This window comes from Zonotrichia albicollis, chromosome 7 (genome assembly GCF_047830755.1).
Source record: "Zonotrichia albicollis isolate bZonAlb1 chromosome 7, bZonAlb1.hap1, whole genome shotgun sequence".
In the NCBI taxonomy this organism is placed as follows: Eukaryota; Metazoa; Chordata; class Aves; order Passeriformes; family Passerellidae; genus Zonotrichia; species Zonotrichia albicollis.
Window position 1 is genome coordinate 31,050,526 of NC_133825.1, and position 14,897 is coordinate 31,065,422.

The window sequence follows — 14,897 nt, forward strand, 5'->3', positions numbered from 1 at the left end:
ATATCTTCCACAGGCTCCCTGCAGGCTTCTTCCTTGGATGGAAGGGATCATATCCACCTTTTTTTAGTTTTCTTTCCTGTTTTTTTGATTCCTCTCCTATAAAGTCAGTACTCTCCCTAGTTTATTGACTGACTTGGCTGAGGACTGAGAAACAGTCTGACAAGTGCTAATGTATCTGTTCTCACCAATGCTGCTGATGGTAAAAGCTACAGACAGGACTTGTAGTGTGTTCTGTCCTTTAAACCCAGGAGCTATTTTAATCACCTGAAGAGCTAATAGCCCCAGCTAGCATTTTGATCCCTTTCTCCTACGCAGCTTCTGCAATGCATGCTTCCTGAGGAGCAGGCATTGCTCATGCTGAAGCTGGATAAAGTCAAAGTTCATTGCAGCAGTGAACTCTGGCTGGATCCACAGTGTGAGTTGCTGGGACCCCAGCTATTGCTGCCAGGCCAGTCCAGTGCTGCATTCTGCCATCATGATGGTGGCTTCACCTGCTCCCTGAAGGACTTAGAGCTTATGGTATGAAGTCAGAGGTCACAAGGTGTTTTGTGTCTGGGATACTGGCAAAGGCTGGAGAAGGGTATTCACAGCACAGATACAGGCTGGACTCTGTGGTTGGAGTAGCTGTGGACAGCTTGTCTCCAACACAGCAGAAGAAAACTTATGCATGTGGTCACAGATCGGCTTCTCTCCACACTTGCTCTCTCTCCTCTTACTTTTGCTTGGTTTTGTATTTTCTTTATTATTTTTTTGTTCATTTCTTTCTTTTTCTCTCCTGCTTTTGTCTCCTTCAAGTCTCCCAGCTCTGAGCTGCTCCATACTCCAACTCCTCCGCCTTTGCCTTTTGCGCGCCGCGCTTTGTCTCCAGAGGTGCAGGCGGTCACATCCGAGTGGATTGCTCTGACCGTGGGAGTGTCTCCCAGCACCACTCCTGCCATAACTCCTCCATTGCCTCCTCCGCCCGAAGCCTCCCTCTCTCACCCTGACTATCTCTCGCCTTCTGCTGCAGCCAGCCCTTCCCCCACAGTCAGCCTCCACCATTCTCATCTCTCTGGCTCCTCGACTCCCAGGTCCGTTAGGTCCCCATTGCCCTCTTCCTCATCCAGACCTCAATCCTCTGCCCGCAGTTTCTACCAGGCCACTCCACAAAACGAAGAGAAGTTTGTTGACTCCCCTTCTCCCAGCGTGACTTACTCTAACTCCTCTCGCTGGGCAGTGGAGAGCCCCGAGAGCATCCTCGCAGAGCAGCGTGACACCACTGCCAGCCCAGCCTGGCTCCCAAAGGCAGGAGAGGGCAGCAGCCACACTGAGCACAGTGCTCATGCTGTCCCCAAGATCTCTGTTGAGCGCTGCCTGAAACCGTCCCAGCTAGACATGCGTGCAAGCCCAGAAAGGAGACCTGTGGGTTCCTCTGAGGACAACCAGTTGTGTCAGGAGCTAATGGCTATTGTTCAGGGAGGTAAAACAGAGAAAAGAGACGTGAGGAAAGGTGATACAGGAAAGTTTCAAAGCGGGGAAAAGAAGGTATTTCTGCATGTGTGTGTGCTGCTCTGAATCGCTGATTTTTGTTTAACTGGTGGGGTGACGTTTGTGCTGCTCTGCTGGAAAAGCAGAGCCAGTGGCTGCCACATGTCATTTTGATGATCTTAAGACATTTTTTCAGGGGTCACCAGTGGCATTCACTTATAGCAGATCAAAACATTTTGGAAGAGAGATCAAGAGCAATGTAGAAAAAAATATTCTAGAATAGATAACACAGCACTGACACAATCAATCACATCTAATGAGAGGATTGTCCCAGACAGTGGCTATTACCAGACACATCAGATGAAAGCAACACACAGGCCCACTGTGCAGAATACAGACATTTTCTTGCTAACCAGAGATTTTACAGTGTGCACTGAATCATTTTTGGTTATAGAATTTGTTGGTTTTTCCTAAGGACCAAAAAACATTTTGAACATAAACCTGGCTCCTAAAATCACAAAAGGTGTCCCCTGTTGATCCTGGAGCCTAAGTGAACCTTAGTCTGGGATGTGCATGACTAAGGGAGTTTTGATTGTTATGTATGTATTGAGGAGAAGTTATTACCTTTGCATTTCTAAAATTATATGAAAGGCTTTAGCCACAAACGAGAATTAGACCTACGGATGGTTTCCCCCAAGAATTTTTAGTTATGTGCAGTCATATGTTACAATTAGAGGAAACACAGAGGGAACTCTCCAGTAGCTTCTACAAAATATCTTCAGCCCTCAGTCTTTGTATAGGATACATACTTTACTTTGTAGCTCTCTGTTGCCTTGGGGCACAGCCAGCCCAATTACATTACAGTACCCCAAGGAGTGTAAGTTTGGAGAATTTGAAATCATAGAATTCTAAATATTGTCTTGGATGCACTGCAATAGCCTCTATGACATACCCCATCTAGCCAACATTAAATAATGAGAAACCAGGGTTTCCAAGATGACATGTTTCACACTGGGGAAACTTATGACAAATAATTTGATTTCTGCTTGAGTCATAACCAGAAGTCTACTGAGAGCTGTGTTAATACTGTACTGTTTGCCATCCATATATATTTTAGTAGCATTTTTTAGACTTAACCTGCATGTTTAAAACAGAGTGAGGTGGTCAGCTGAGACAAACCAACTGGAAACTGCACTTGTCCTTGCATGGAGTTACTGTTGCTGTGTGTGCTTCAAATTTACTGGATAGTAAATGCTCTTATCACTAGCAGTGGTTGTGATAAGAGAGTATGTGCCAAGCTGACCAATTTTTCTTTTCTTCAAAAGACTGCAGACTCAAAAGTATTCTCTTCATCTGCTCCTCTCTCTTCCTCTACCCTCTCTTCCTCTACTGTCACAACCCAGCCACCTCCCAGACTTACACGCAGAGTCAATAAGCCACAGGTAATCATCTTTGCTGATTACTCTTTCATTACTTACAGTCGTTTCCATGCCATGCCATTGTTTTGTCATGTGCTTATTTAGCGACTCATTGATTACATAGGTGAGATAATTTTCCTCAGAGTTAGACTTTTTATTAAAAAAAAAAAGAAAAATTACTTCCAGGCTGTGCAGAAGGGGAGGTATGGGCAAAATCTTCAGCTGCTGCAAATCTACATAGGTCAAACCTAGGTTTCTGCTTGTTTGTACCAGCTGAGGATCTGTTTATTGGTTCCTCCAAAAGATTAACTCAGGGCTTACTTAGTTCTGACCTTGAGTTCCTACAGCTTGACTGCATTATAGGGCAGTGTTGGTGGCCTTTTTAGTAGGAATGGTGTAGCACAAGAAAATTGGTTCAGGTATTGTTTAACGACCTGAGATCAGGATTTAAGGTTTGAGCATCTCAGAGCTGGGGATAAGGCATACACAACTTGGTATGCACAATGCCAGGGGCCTGCTCTGGTCTTCTCAGGTAGGACTCAGAGGTTCTCAGCTCTATTGCTGAGAGCTACAAATGTTTTTGAAGAGGGATGCAGTAGGGTCTGTGCAGCGTGGCTCAGCCCCAGCACTGCATCTGAGGTGCCCAGAATGTGGGAATGAGCAATGCTTACATCTGCTGGTGCCTCATCAGTCCTTCAAGGCAGCTTCCACAAGATGGCAATATTTGAAACAGAAAGTTCACCATTAACAAAAACTGGAACACTGGACTGAGTTGTTAGTGGTGGGTGTTGGGGAAGCAGTCTTTAGCTTGATCACTGAACCAGGCAAGTTGGTCATACAGGATGAATGTGGGAAATAGTTGCTAATGTTACTTTCTTGATTATATTAAGAGAGAGACAGCTTAAACCCTGAAATTTTCCTATTACCTTTACTCATTTTCTTCCACTTGAAGCTTGCACAACTTTTTACTGAACAGCCCCCTCCTGCTTCCCTTTCACTTTCCACATCTAAGTCCAATAGAATACATACTCTGCTTCATGTTAAAAATCCATAGAAGTTTCCTGTGTTGGCCTTTTTCCTGAGCTCTGATCTGCTGGGTCATGCTGGTGCTTGCACTGGATATACGTGATCCAAAAGAACAGGAGGAAGGAGCCACATTTAGACAAAGATGTTTCTCTCCAGTGATGATTAGCACAGTTCTATTTTGGGTGTTCCACCTGGTTGTAATAAAATCCCATGGCCTTTCTTTGTAGTCAAAGTCAAGTCAATATTTATATTTTATATGACTTGACAGTCAGAGCATTGTCAGTATCAAGTTAAAAGTATTTGTGACATTAGCAGTAGTCTTGACCTCATTTTCAGCTCTGGGTCCGCAGTTCTTTAGAGACCAGGAGTGATATTTATATGTGCAAATGGCTTCTCATTATCTGTGTGATCCATACAGAGGCTGATGGTTTCAGCAAAACTTCAGGTAATACCCTGGAGGCTGTTCAAAAATCTGTACCTCTCAACTGATTTTAATCAAATGAGAAAATCACTTAGCAGACATGGAAATGAGACATTACATTTGGGTTTTCTTTCCATTAGTGTCTGTCCCTGGTGTTTCACATATTTTATGATTTTGAATTTTAGTTTTCTTTCCCATTATGAATAACCTCTCCAGTTACAAAATTCTGACCCAGGGTTTTTTGCAGGTTTAAGACCCTTTGGTATAGGTCTGGTGTAAGGACTCTGTTCTTACCTGTTACATTAAGTAAAAATATAAATTGCATTGGCTCTTTACACTGTTCTGAAGTTCTTTTTTGTTTGTTTCCCAGTCCAAACTGAAAAGAAAAAATAATTACCTCACAGCATGTGAAGGTATTTCAAGTATAACTTACAGATAACTTGTCTCAATATTCTAGTAAAATATGTTATTAAGTAGTAACATAATCTATCAAATTAATTTATTTCACGGAACCTGCAGGAATTTTCCATTCTAATTCCTGTTCTGCTCAGAGATGCTATTAGCACAGTGTCACAGTCAGCAATGGTGGCAGCAAGTGTGTGAGCAGTGTGGTGGCTTTGGCCCTGGGGCTGGACTGTGGCTGTGGGGTGGGGAAGGCAGGACAGACTGGACAAGGGTGCCTATATCAGCAACGTGAGGGATGTTGGTGGGACCCATCTGCACCTTGGCACTTGTACAGAGCCACTCCAGCAGGGTGGTAATTCACCTGCTTTTGGCTGGTAGAGAGGGGAGCCAAAGGTGGATGTTCAGCCCCATGTTATGTGAGGTGGATGTTCAGACCCCATGTTCTCCAGCACAGACCAACTACCCCTAGCATGTTCCTTGCTTTGCACTGTGTTCAAGGTAAACTTATACCTCCTGCAGTGGTTTTCTGCTGCTCCATAGATTCAGCACAGCAATGTTTCTGCTGAGTGCTTGCTGTCCAAGGCAGAGCTGCCCAGCCTGCAGCAGGCATTTGGTACCTGTTTTCCAATGGAAATGCCTTTTTCTGCTGTAGACACAGCCTTCAACTTCTGATCCAGGGTCCAGGGAGTCTTTCCACTGATTATGGCAGCCTTCTGCTCCACTCTGCAGCCTTTTCAGTGTCCTTTGTGAGAGCTCTTCAGCCAGCTTTCCATTCACTTTCACCAGAGCTGGGCTTGGTGTGTGCAGGGCTTTTCCTTTTGTTTCACCTGGGCTAGGGAAGACTGCCTGGTCTTGGTTTTTCATTCATGTGGGAGCATCAGTGCTGATGTGTCCCCTCCTCTGAGGGAATACCAGTTTGTCTGTCTGTCTTGTGTGTCTATTAGTCTGTTCTGTTTAGCTTTGTCTTTCCTTATGTAGTTCCTTAACTCCCACCTGGAATGGATGGAAGGCACATGAACAAGAGCTGCAATGGGTCGTTGCACTGATGATGCTGAATTTCACTAGGAGCAGGAAGAGCACTGCTGAGCAGTCCCAGCATCTTTGTGCCTAACATTTAAAAGCTGCCTTAGGGCTTTTCTAGGCTCTTAATGTAGAACTTTTTTCTGGTAATTTCACAAACTTGTGGCACTCTTTACATCCATCCCCAAACTCCATATGAGGGGGAAACACTGGCCAGCTGTGCTTTAGGACTAACTGTACTGCATATTTGTGTGCACAGTCTGTAGAAATGGAGACATAGAGACTTCAGCATGTGCTTAAGTTTATTCATTTAGTCTTAACAAAGCAGATAGTGTGGCTGAGCAGGTAGAAGTTGAGATGTCCTCACAGGTTGTGAATACTTGGTCACTTTTGGGGCCTTCAGCTTACCCTCAGCAGTTACAGGGCTGTCTCAGTGTTTTGGGGGAAATCTTTTATACTTTGGAGCTGTGTCAAACACTTCCTGATTCCTCAGCCACCTCTGGCACAAGGGAACCACCACTGTAGGTAGTATATGGACTGTCTAAACCCCTGTTTGGAGAACATTTGGACCTATAGTTGCTGACTATAGGGTGTTTCACCACCTCTCTGCAGGACTCTGCTGCATCCCTGAGAGTTAATGCTTTGGTGGGAGCTGCATGGATCTCAGAGCAGAGGCCAGAGGAGATCACTTAATCATGTGTCTTATCAGGAACTGGAAGTTCCTGCTTGGCCTTTGCCCCTGCCCAGCTGCCTCGTGGAAGTCCCCATGAGGATCCTGCCAGGAAAGGAAATGTGACCCAGATTCTGATGCTGCACCTCCTGGTAATACAAGCCTGCACTGTGGAACATTCAGAGGCAGTGTCAATTTTTTAGCTTTGAAAAACTAATTTAATTCATAGATACTAATGCTTTTAGGAGGAAAAGCTGTGCAGGAAGGTCACAAGTAATCAGTGGGAAATGGACCATGTGGTCTTAGCTCATGGAGCAATTTCAACAGTCAATTTATTGGTATGGAACAGAGAAGCACTTTCTTGAATTAAAAAAAAAATACACCTAAAAACATTCTTACAGCTGCCTCAGCCTGAAAATTGTTTTTTTCCAGCTACTTAACCACCTGAGTTAGCTCTGGCCTCATCAGATTTGATGCACTATATCCAGTTGGTCTGCACAATATTAACTTTGAATTTGTTATTTTTTCATTGGCCTTTCAGGGCTGATGATAGGCAGGAGGGACTTGCAGAAATCCTGTGAGGATTTCAGGCTCCACAGTAAATGCTCTGAATGCAAATTCCACTGCAATTAGTAGATTGAACTTGCATTTAAATTTCTTTCTCTAGAAATATACTTAGTAACAGAGCATTGTTTCATAGGGCAGTGATCCCAGATTCCAGCACCAGAGAGTAGAGCTGACTACAAAGGAATTGTTGTGGGGCTGAGTTGGCCTACAATGGGTCCTTGAGAAAAGAGATGGTTTGCTTTAATACAGTGATGGGCACAGCTCCAGAGGTCCAAGATGTGGTTCAGTGGAACTTTGAGAGGAATGAGCTCATCACCCTGCACTTCTCCAAAGTTTTCGAGCATGCTTGGGCTGAAGGTGTCACAGACCTCTCTGCTGTCTGCTTCTGTCCTCTCTCAGAATGCCATGAAAAAGCAAGCTTTTTACTAGAGGGCACTGTTGAGGTGAATAAAGAGGAGGACAGAAAGCTTAAAATTGAGGCCAGTGAAATTAAGTTTGAAAATTGTGATGAATGATCACAGAGCATGGCCATGCTCTGTATCTCAACCCACCTTGCCAAGCAACCTTGCAGGCAGTACACCAGCTCAGACATTACATTTGCTCACAGCATGCACCTTGCTTTTTGTAGGTGTTTGAATATGCAAAAATGTGCAAAACCAGGCTGTGGATATCTGTATGGCTTTTTCAGTGATCTTCCCCATAACACCTCCAGCCTCAAACACTGATTTCCCTTTACGTGTCCTGGGACACACAGTCCCTGTGTAGAGTTGTGACTGTGGGGTGAGGCAGGGCAGAGTCCAGCAGCTTCACTGGTGGTGTTGTTTAGAGCTGGGTTTTTCAGTCAAGGCCTGACCTGACACTCTGCCTTGTTGTGGGAATTAATAAAACATTTCAGAGCCTTGCTTGGAACAGGATAGAGTGATTTTGTTGGGACTACATGGCATTGTGTCTTCTGAGGACCCGAGCTGTTGGTTTTCTGAAAAAAGAAAGCAAGTTGCTGTTCTCTTCTGTGTCATTGAGGACTTTTCTGAAAACAGCAACAGATGCCTTCCAGCATGCCTTTGGCCTTTCAATTTTGATGCTCCCATGTATGTGTTCCTGTCTGTGTTCTTTTTGCCCTACAGGAATGCAGTATGATGCTATTGTACCATTTCTGGTTGTAGCAGTGTCCATCACCTTCCACTCTGATTCCCTGCCCTACCTTGTGTTTTGCTTTCCCTTGCAGCACTGTGTGCTGCTGTTGTGTTACTGTAGCCTCAATGTCTCTTGTGTAAATTAAGGATCTTGCTGTCCAAAAAGTATGGTGTTGGGGTGGGGAGGGGAGGAGTTGTTCATTTCCTTTTGTTGTCCGCACTCCATTTACATTTTTTAAATTCATTTTTTAAAACCAATATAACATCTGCTAAAATGTCTTCCTTATCATTTGCTTGGTGATCACACAGCCTTCCCACCATTCATTGAGAGCTGGACCAGATCTCACAGAGTCTGAAAAGAGCTATGTGGTAAGGCCCCTGTTTAACTCAGATGTGTAGTCCTAGACACTCTTCACCCAGAGAGTAACACCTCAGTAAGAGATAAAATGCCAGCACTATTTTTAGTTGCAAAGTAGATACATATTTATCTCTTTGCATATATTGCTTGTTTGCAACAGAAGGAAGGGAATTTAACAATTAGAAAAAATTGTCACAGCCAATGAGAAGTTGGGCTAATTGTGCTGCCACATCCTGGGTATAAGTTAAATGAAGCCAAATGCATGAATGGAGCAGCCCAACCTCACCTTGCATTCTTGAACTGACTTCATAGCATTTGGAATGGTGCCACTGCATAACTAATTGCAACCTCTTATGCTGCTTCTTTTAAAAATATGTGTAAATGTATTTGTTACAAATCTTCAAACTAAATGCCAAATTCTTCTATATCTTGCCTGTTTTCCATGCTTACATCTGGATCCCTTCTGCACTCCACTACCTGGATATGTACCTGGATCTACAACTCTTCTTTTGTTTTTGGTTTTTTTACTGGACTTATATACTGCAACTGGAATGTCCCATCTCTTCTTATCTATATTTTCCCCTCCCTTCCCCCTGTTGACTGTCCTTTGGGTGTTCTTGGATGTCAATGCTGCCTACCACACAGGAAGCTGTTTGCAATGAAATCATAAACATTGCAGAAAAGTCTGTTCATTACTGCAGTACTATTTCTCAGCCTCTTGACTCTCGCCACAAGGTGACCTCTAATGACCATAAATCATCTCTCATCATTTCTCAGCAACCTCAAGCACAGCAGCAAGGAGCCAGCCCTGAGCGAAGTCAAACACCACGAGACATGTAAGTTCTTTTGGTTCCCACCTTTCCAGGGCCCATGTTTCTGACTGGTGGTGAGGATAGGGAGGTGTGAGAGCTCTCAGTGGTAAATTAGAATCATGTGAAAATGTTAGCTTTGCTTTAAAGAACAAAAGTAGCCACATATCATGATGGGTTTCAGACTGTGCCCTTTCTGTCTGTATAGCATCTGAAACAATGACCTCAATGACCTGTATAGCACCTCAACAGTGATCCTGGATGGGGTCTCCATTACAGAGGCTGTCTCAGTGTCTTTGTATCTTGAAGCTGGCAACAAGTTCGTTTCCACTGGCTATACCTGATCAATGTGTTCCACTCTGTTCTTGGCTTCTGACAGTGCAGTGAGAATCCCAACGCTGATGCCACTCGGTGCATTGCTAACCAGTTCCACAGGTGCATTTGTAGCTGAGAGACCAGGGGTGAGATTTTCAAAGCTGTTCAGTGGAGCTGCCACTAAGCTTGGTGGGGCCTTACACTGATGGTTTTGAGAATAGCAGCCTGCACTGTGTGCTGGGGATTGATGGTATAGCAGTTGGCTTGTGAGAGGAGCCTTTGCTTTTTGCAGAGAAGGAGCATCTCACATCAGCTCTATTTTCATGCTCCTTGGGCAGGGGATCCAAGCCTCCCCAAATTTGCCCAAAGATTGTTTCCACTCCCTAAGGATCCTTTCTAGTGAATACACAGTGCCTGTGGTACAAATGACATCTCTGGGTTTTCTATTCCACCATACCTCCTCAGCCATGATTTATCCATGTATATAGAGTGCAGTAGAGTAGGCAATATCTTTTTCTAAAGTCCTTTGCTCTGCCATGTGGTCAATTATGGCTTTCTCTGCCTATGTGCCTGAGCAAGGAAACACCTGTCTCCTTTAGCCCAAGAATGAGTGTATCCAGGTTTTGGCTTGCACTTAATGGGATGTCTGCAACTGAAGACTGTCTAGGTGCTACAAGTTAGGAAGGCTCTGGTTGTTTGTCTGTGCAGACAACTACATGGCAGAAAGGGAGCAGGAGCTCTCCACATATCCCACGCAGTGTAGGTATGACACTTTTTACTACCATGACCTTTTGACAACAGCAAATTCAATGCAGGTGGCTGCCACCTCTCAAAAGGCAAACACAGGTCCAGACTGCATTCAGCAATATGTAATAGGAATTAGGGGAAGAGGAACATCATCTCCTGAAGGGATGTCAAATTCAATGCCTAACATCTACTGTCTTTCTGGTTTTCAGAGTTAGCTACCAAGCCCTCTACAGCTACACTCCTCAGAATGATGATGAGCTGGAACTGAGGGACGGTGACATTGTTGATGTGATGGAGAAATGTGATGACGGCTGGTTTGTGGGTGAGTGTGACACTTGCCTGTGAGCAGAGCTTATTGAGATGATCAGTTTTGCAGAAGTTGCTTTCATTTGTGAGGTCAAAATGATGAAAAAAACTGACTTCAGTTTTTCCACAATTTCCCATCTTTTCCCACCAAGAATATTAAAATTAGGCTGCAAGGTGGTGGAGCTTTGTTTTCCTTGCTAGATCTCTAGTACTTCCTTTTTTATCTTCTTAGTATCTCCATTCCTCTCTTTGTCCAGATCCTTCTTGTTTACACAGATGACAGAGCAACTGAGGGAACCAAGAAAAACTGGATTTCTGTAGCATTTCCAAAGCTGATTGGAGCCATGACTAGTTACAGAAAGTGGCAAGTAGGGGGGGAAGAGAACACACGGATAGGAGTTGCAGTCCCTGAAAATCCAGCCTCAAGTGCATGTTTAGCAAAATCCTTTACCTTCAAGGAGTGCAAGTCTGGACAGTGTTCTCTATCTCAACATTTCAAATCTAGGCTTGCCATCTCTTCTTAAGGGAGATTAGCTCATTTGCACTGAGAGGAGTTTGACTTCTAACCTATAGGCCCAGGAGCTTTCACCAGCACCTTATTAATTGTTAAAGGGGATGACCAAAGATGATTAGTAGCAGAGCTAGTTGTGATCTGGTTTGTACCAAAAGACTCTTTGACTAGGGCTCCTCTTTAGTATTAGGAATTAATGCCTGCAGGCAGAAGAGGTTGCCAGCTGTACCTTTTTAAGTGTAGGTATGTCTCCATCTTACTAAGTCTTCCTTGTGTTTTATTTTGCAACAGGTACATCCAGGAGAACAAGGCAATTTGGCACCTTCCCAGGCAACTACGTGAAGCTTCTGTACCTGTAAAGTAACAGTGATCCCACCATGACAAGGATGGTGGGAGTCCTTTCCAGATGGTGTTTTTAAACAGTGAAGAAACAGACAATTTATGAATGTAATAGACAAGAGATGAGAAGTGTTAGGAGGATGTGGTTATGTGGTACACTATTGAGTTGAATGTGTAGCCCTGCTTCCATGGAGTCAGGGTGTGATTTGTTTGCTGAAGAAGAGACAGTTTCTAGTTTACAGTGCTGCCTTTGTGTATTCCTCTCCCTTCCCCAGTAAGTTTTGATGATAATCTTAATTTGTACGGAGTACTTACCTCTGAGAAGGCTTCAGGGAAGCACATGGTATAGGTTTTGTTTGTGTGTTGAGATAGGGTAGTGCTTTGGGGCAGTACTCAGCCCCGCAGCTGCTCACGTTGGCTGGCACAGGAGTTCAGGAACAGGAGTTCAGGAAACAGGCTTGCTGCCCAGTTTCTGCCTTGCTGAAGACTCACTATTCTCTGCCTTCTATTTCCATAGAAAACCTTTCCTTCATGTCATGCATCTTAAGACCCAGCAGAGGCAGAGGACAGCTGATTCAATTGAATTGCAGAGCTCTGTGTGGAAAAGGAGTTTGGGATTGGTGGTTTAATCCAGAGAGGTCAGCCAAAGCGTAATGCAAAAGTGCAAAAATCCCAAACCCTTCAATAACATATCACTGATCTCTGCAGGGTTTTTTCTTTTGTGCAGGGGGTGTGTGTGTGAATGTATTGTGTGCAAAATTAACTGAGTCCTGTTTTTAAAGAGAAATCAGCCTAGCTTTGACATTTATCTGCACAAAGAGTAGAACCAATAAACAGAACATCCGCGAGGGCAAATTCTCTTTGAGTCCTACGGCTGTTCACTTTCTCTGCTCCTCTTGCCCAGTCGCTGGCCCTAAAGGATCATACACCTTTTCCAGTGTATGCTTTGGGATGAAATGCTGGGACTTCTTTCCCAGCATTAAATCTTAGAGGCTCTGATAAATCTGAACAATGGATCACTGAGGGTGCCTTTTTTTTTTCATTTTGGTTAGAGTGTTGATGGTAGGTCAAATAAATACATGCATTTTGGCTGCCTCTTAGTCATACAAAAAAGTCTAATCAATTTGGAAAGCTGTTCCCAGCAGTTACTACCAGTTACATAGATTTGTATTTCCTTGAGGGGAAAAAAACCCCCATGGCTTGGCTGTATGTTTGCCTGTAAATCCACTCTGAATACTCTTTTGATAGACTTTTTGTTATTAAGAAAAAGCATAAACAAAACCAATTCTATCAGACTCTGCTTCCTACAATTGCCGTACAAATAGCAAAGGGTAGATTGCTATTTTGTCATAAGCCGTATTTAATAATATAAAATGCCTATTTTTATGCTGATGCTTTTATACAGATTTATTAAGAGTAAACTACAACTAACTGTTAGCACGACTTGCAATGTTTTGATAAACTAGCCATGCTCCTGGGTTTGAAATCAAGTAGGCTTGTCTTCCGTCTCAGTCAGCGGAAGAGAAGACTCTGTGTCTCAGAAGTTTGACTGTAAATATGTATATTTAACTTTGTACAGACAATGTACTTACCTTGTATAGAGAAATAATTTAAACACATTGAGTGAAGGGAGGGGAAAAAAGGCAGTTGTGAAAGGTTGGGATTTTTTTCCACTTTAATTTAAGTGATGGAATTCTGTGTATGTTCACATAAAGAGTTTTAGCACAAAATATTCATTATGAAAGGTTTCAGATATGATACAAAGCACCACTGTTTATTTACTGCAGGAGGTATCTTGAATCCTGCATCTTATTTATGGGTTAGTTGTTCTGCTTTGGGTTTGCCCTCCAGTTATTTGCAACAATGTTTAGGCCTGTTGGTAAGATTGGATAACACCAAATAAATGTATCCAGCAAAGTAACATGTTGATATTGATTGTATATAACATACTCATTTAAAAGTTAATTTTCTGTTCCTGCTCTTGCCAGTTTAAGTTAAACACAAACACACACACACACACATACACACACGCATCACACATATCCACACAAACTGCAACTTCTTTTTGTGTTGATTTTTTGTTTCTTATTGCAGTGGATTACTATTTGGCAATTAATAAATGGAATTATTGAATTACTATTGTGTTCCTTGTACAAGTTATTTAATAAAATCTACTCTGGTTGTTCCTGTAGCAATGCACTTTTGTATTAGTGCCCCACTGTATCCACACTGACGTGTGGCTGTCTGCCATGGGCTTCACCACTGTCCTGCACCTGAGGATCCTGCTTGTGATTTGGCTTGAGCTCATCAGTCCTTCCTGAGCTGTAGGCTGGCTCTGACTTTTGCTTAAAGAAACCAAGGCATAAAGGCAGAGGAGAAGCTGGTTTACACACAGATCTCACCATACATGGTGTGAGGGTACAGTTGCTGCGGCGTGCGCGCAGACCTGGGAGGTCAGGAGTACACCTCTCTCCCCTGGTTTACAAAGGGTCTTTGTGACCTCAGATGAAAAGACCACCTAGGTTAAGTCAGGCAAGAAACTCAAAATGCCAGCCTGTGGGGGAAGGGATGTCAGTTGGTGTTGGGCTTACATGTGCATTTTTAACCCTGGCTTGGGTGAAAAGCTTTAAGACTCTGCTGTCTGGTAGCTGCACCCTACCAGGGCAGGTATGGCTGCAGCATTAACTCACGGGGTTTGTAGGTCTGTGGTGATTGTCCCCTGTCTCCCTGCAGCAATACACCTAGCTGGGACTTTCTGGGCATGCCTTGTGTAAGGGAACAGTTCCTGAAGGAGTGAGGGAAGGCATGTGCAGGACTGTGCTCACCCTAAAGACTGGTATTTCACAAGGAGTTTTAACTTTTTGGAGACGTCCATCTCAGACTAAGCCAAAATTGTGCAACAGATTCAGACTCTGTGATGATGTGCCTGGATGGCCAGGCAGACAGATAAACATCATGGCTGCACTCACAATGCTTTTAGGAAGTCAAACTGTAAACAAGTTGATCCTAAAACCAAACTACCACGACAGAAAAAGCCTCAGGCTACTTTACATGTGTTTAGAAAGCACACAGACACAAGCCCTTTTTTGTTTCACAGATCTCTTTATATAAAAGCCAAAGGGCAGCCTGACCATGGCTTTGCTGACAAGCACTCCTCACCTTTGCTTTACATCAGCCTGGACAGGGAGGGGAGAAACTCATCTGTGACTGCTGAACGTTGGTATTTACTCACTCTAACCTAATCTAAGGTAAGGAAGCTAGAGGTGCTAGTGACTTCAGAAGATGGGCAAGCAGAGAGGGGAAGGTGACCCAGCAGTGTGCAACAGCTCTCTGGAGATCCTGCACACTGCCGTGGCAAAGCAGTCACTTTCTTCACTGTCACGAG

The 14,897-nt window shown here is 43.7% G+C and overlaps 1 protein-coding gene across 50 annotated transcripts in view; it reads left to right on the forward strand.

Moving 5' to 3' along the window:
- Positions 1 to 13,649, forward strand: part of SORBS1 (sorbin and SH3 domain containing 1) — a 157,640-nt gene extending 143,991 nt beyond the window's left edge. For 27 of the 50 annotated variants that reach the window (XM_074544799.1, XM_074544811.1, XM_074544815.1 and 24 more), the window contains 6 exons: positions 796 to 1,524; positions 2,793 to 2,909; positions 8,437 to 8,496; positions 9,131 to 9,321; positions 10,566 to 10,678; positions 11,465 to 13,649. In XM_074544799.1, the coding sequence (XP_074400900.1) occupies positions 796 to 1,524; positions 2,793 to 2,909; positions 8,437 to 8,496; positions 9,131 to 9,321; positions 10,566 to 10,678; positions 11,465 to 11,532 (1,278 nt within the window). In that variant the 3' untranslated portion in view covers positions 11,533 to 13,649. The remainder of the gene's footprint in view (positions 1 to 795; positions 1,525 to 2,792; positions 2,910 to 8,436; positions 8,497 to 9,130; positions 9,322 to 10,565; positions 10,679 to 11,464) is intronic. The other 23 variants (XM_074544825.1, XM_074544834.1, XM_074544832.1 and 20 more) reach the window with 10 other exon arrangements.
- Positions 13,650 to 14,897: the final 1,248 nt, after the last annotated feature.